This window comes from Sinocyclocheilus grahami, unplaced genomic scaffold (assembly GCF_001515645.1).
Source record: "Sinocyclocheilus grahami isolate Dianchi unplaced genomic scaffold, SAMN03320097.WGS_v1.1 scaffold1525.1, whole genome shotgun sequence".
Classification (NCBI taxonomy): Eukaryota; Metazoa; Chordata; class Actinopteri; order Cypriniformes; family Cyprinidae; genus Sinocyclocheilus; species Sinocyclocheilus grahami.
This window is the reverse complement of record NW_015506704.1, coordinates 405,025-409,123: the sequence shown is the minus strand read 5'-3', so window position 1 is coordinate 409,123 and position 4,099 is coordinate 405,025. Positions and strand designations below refer to the sequence as shown.

General features: G+C 41.8%; 1 protein-coding gene across 1 annotated transcript in view; it reads left to right on the top strand.

Annotated features, from left to right (window-relative positions):
- LOC107570957 (homer protein homolog 1-like) overlaps positions 1-935 on the top strand; it is a 5,531-nt gene extending 4,596 nt beyond the window's left edge. Inside the window, exon 5 of the mRNA XM_016257239.1 lies at positions 704-935. Within this exon, the coding sequence (XP_016112725.1) occupies positions 704-935 (232 nt within the window). The remainder of the gene's footprint in view (positions 1-703) is intronic.
- The last annotated feature ends 3,164 nt before the right edge of the window (positions 936-4,099 follow it).

Sequence of the window (4,099 nt, the reverse complement as noted above, 5' to 3'; positions counted from 1 at the left end):
CACACACACACACACACACACACACACACACTCTTACACTTATACACAAACACTCTCACACACACACTCTCACACTTATACACACACACACTCTCACACACACACACTCTCACTCTTATACACACACACACACACTTATATACACACACACACACACACACACACTTATACACACACACACTCTCACACACACACACACACACACTTATATACACACACACACTTATACACACACACACTCACTCACACACACTCTCACACTTATACACACACACACACGCTCTCACACACACACTCTCACACTTATACACACACACACACACGGACACTTACACACACACACACACACGGACACACACGGACACTCACACACACACACACACACACACTTATTCTGGTGTGAAATGAGCGTCTGCATGTTGATAATGTGTTTATATTTCACGCACCGCCGTTACATTAAACCCTGTGTTAGACGTCAAAAACAGATGCAGACGCACTTCAATCATTTCTCATGCAGAGCTCTTGGAGCCGATCGCGTCTCTGACAATCACAATCACAGCGTTTGGCAGCGGAGCTTTACTGGGGATCGTTTGATGTTTATTATTGTGGGATTCAGTCACATGATGTTCAGCATGAGTTTCTGCATCTGAGCGCTGGATGTGTTTTTTACACTCTTTACATTAAACGACTTTAACTCTTCCAGCTCCACGTCCATGAGCAAGCACTGGGAGGCTGAGCTGGCGGCTCTGAAGGGGAACAATGCTAAGCTGACGGCGGCGCTGCTGGAGTCCACGGCTAACGTCAAGCAGTGGAAGCAGCAGCTGGCGGCGTATCAGGACGAGGCCGAGCGACTGCACAAACGGGTCCGCTTCAGCAAACATAAACCAAAGACATATCACCAGTCTTTCAGATCCGCTCACTCATCATGCCACTAGCACTAAAGCTCCTTGCACACTGAGTCCCAAATTTTCGTATGCATTTTTTCGTATGCGTATTAATCCCTAAATTGAGTCTTCAAGCAGTGAGGATGATTTTGTTGTCCTTTCGCTTCTTAAAAAGACAAAAAGAAAGGAAATATTGGGTCCATCCAATCCTGAGATATAGAGAGGAAGGAGAGTTCCACCAAACACGTGATTTTCCGTGTTTTCACGCTAGGGGGCGCTATCACGCATCTCCTGAATGAGTCTAGAAACTCTTGATCAAAAACACAGACCAGGAAGACGCAGAAACGAGCGATCTAATATGTAAGCATATGCATATGAAAAATAATGCGATCATCAATATTAACCGCATATAAATGAAAACTGACTAATGTTAGCGAGTGAAACGTGGATCCAGAAAAGTGGTGAAGGCCTGTGAAGCTTTGGGAGCGCTGATGGAAGCCATCTACTGCATCTCTGCTTTGATAATATTGCTGAATATGATCCAGATGTAGTATTGGATAAAAATGCGATTTTCTCAGCTTTTTTGCTCAGAATGTTGCTTTTTTATGAAACCTACCTACATTCAAGTGTTGATAAAAAAAACAATGCTTGAAGCTAGAATAAAACAGATTTTTTTGTTTGAAAGTAGTGTCTGATGCATGTTCAGATGTTCATACAACAAAATATTCTGGGGGCCATGAAATTTCAGTGAAAATCAGCAAAAACGCTGGCGGTGGCTGGCAACTTTTTTCAGAAGCGCTTGCTACGGATGCGACGAACACAGAAAATCGAACCCGATCCAAATTTTTTTTTATGACGGACGAAAGTTTCGGCGACTGTGTGTAAACGTGATTGAAGCAACGTGAGGTCGTTATTATTTTTCAACGTGCACAAATGTCGGACTCGTGTGCAAAGACCTTAAATCTGCAAAAAACAGAGATTGTGATGCATAGTTTTTCTGCAGCATGAAAATACATGGATTTTTACCAGATGACTTGAATAGCTCTATTTGGAAAGAATGAATCATTACTCATTAACTCCGACTGGCGATTTTAGTTCATAATTTAGAGCGCATGTGTCAAACTTCATCATTTTATATTGTCATCCACCGGCAGAAATGTAAATTGGCGCATATGCCAACGAATGTAAATCAGTATTTGCATAGCATAACAGTAATAAATGTATGTTTCGCACGTGTCCCGTAAAATCACATCTACTGCAACAGATCTATAGCCAGGTGGTCACCCTAGCGCGGAGTCATAAAATAATAATTGCTCATTTGAATCAGTAAATTTGAACGAAAACGATACATTATAAAAATGAAAAGAAGCAGGTTTTTTGCAGTCAGATCAACCGATAAACTCCTGGAAAGTCTAAGGATCCAGTAAGCGAATGCATTCAAACAATAAGTTCAGAACAGCGCTAACGCAGAGAAAACACGGCCGATGTCATCAGAGATGGCGGAGATAATCGCACTCGCGTACAGATGTCAGTAAAAACAAACAGCAAGCTATCTGGCTTAAAAGCAGGAGTGTTTTATACTGGATGCTGGCTGAAAGTGTTTTAGATTACGCAGTAGTCAGTGGTTTAGTAATTCTGGATCAGTCAGGTCAAGGTAGCTCACACCCACACACACACACACACGCGCACACACACACTCACACACACACACACACACACACAGAGACACACACACACACACACACACACAGATACACACACGCACACACATACATACACTCACTCACGCACACACACACTCACTCACGCGCACACACACTCAGACCCACACACACACACACTCACACTCACACACACACTCACAGAGACGCACACACTCACACTCGCACAGAGACACACACACACACACACAGTTTTACACTGACTCCCTCTGGTCTCGGATCACACACAGACTGCTGATCCAGCAGATGTGTGATTACACAGAAAACCTCGCTGTGCTTTCTGACTCTTCACATGTTTGGCTCACGCAGGTTTTCTATAAAAACGTCACAAACTGAAGATCCGGGCGCGACAGCTGCGTTTATCTGCTACTCTTCCACTCTTGAACTTCCTCTGAACTCTGAGCAATACGAGCGAGAAACAGAATCAGGTATCTGACGTCTCACACGCACCTGCGAGGACACTTTGCTTTCCGAACACTTTGAGTGGACGGCACTGAGCTCACATCACACGCTTTCTTCTGGGGCTTTTAGCTCTTTATGAAGAGCAACGGTTTACTTCCGTCTGTATGATTTCTGGTTATTTATTGTAAAAAAAAAAACTAAATTATATCTGTATATTCTAATCACAGTGGCTGCATTAAGTAGTTATTTCAAGTATAAAGATGTTTGTTTTTTATTATTATTTGCAATGTGGAAATATGGTTGTTTTTTAATGTGGAGATAAACTGGCAATATTTTTGAACTCTTTGAGTATTTAAAAGGGAAACCATGCCATTAAATAGGAGTTAATTTAGCAGAAAGCTGTTCTCTTGTGCAGATGAAGTTGCCTTTGGTACTGAGATGCATCACGTGATCACGCTGAACCTCAAGGGCTCGCAGCAGCTCGATGGGCTCGTTTCTGACACACTGGATGGCTTTATTATTATTATGTTTGATTTATGAAACCTTTGAATAATTGAGAATATTGATTATTCCACACACTTAAACACAATTGTAATTCTGAGTTTATAGTAAAATTAAAGAGTAAAAATGGCCAACTGTGTTGTTTTTCTCTTTTGTGCTCCTGTGAAGCACATCAGAGGAAACGGTGTTCTGCGTACAGAGCAGCTTCAGGATTGTTCTTCATTATTTTCATGGAACGTTCCTCAGGACTGTACTGTAAATGCCACCGTTGTTACTGTATCTGGACGTCTGTTTATGTATAGTTTTTGGGTGAAATCTGAGTCATGTGACTTCTGAAGACCTGGATAATGAGCTCCGAACACACGGACGCCGGGAATGCAACCGTTACGGTGAGGTTTGTATAAGAGCAGCTTGAACATTCGGCTGAACTTCTGCTTTTGTGTTCAACAGAGTACAGAATCAGCTGCACCTCTGTATGAGAAATACTGCAAAAAAGTATATTTTTGTCTCTTATTTTACAGTAAAACATATCTAAATTCATAGATCGAGATACGTTTACTGCAGAAGCAAAATACATTTTTATTTATATAA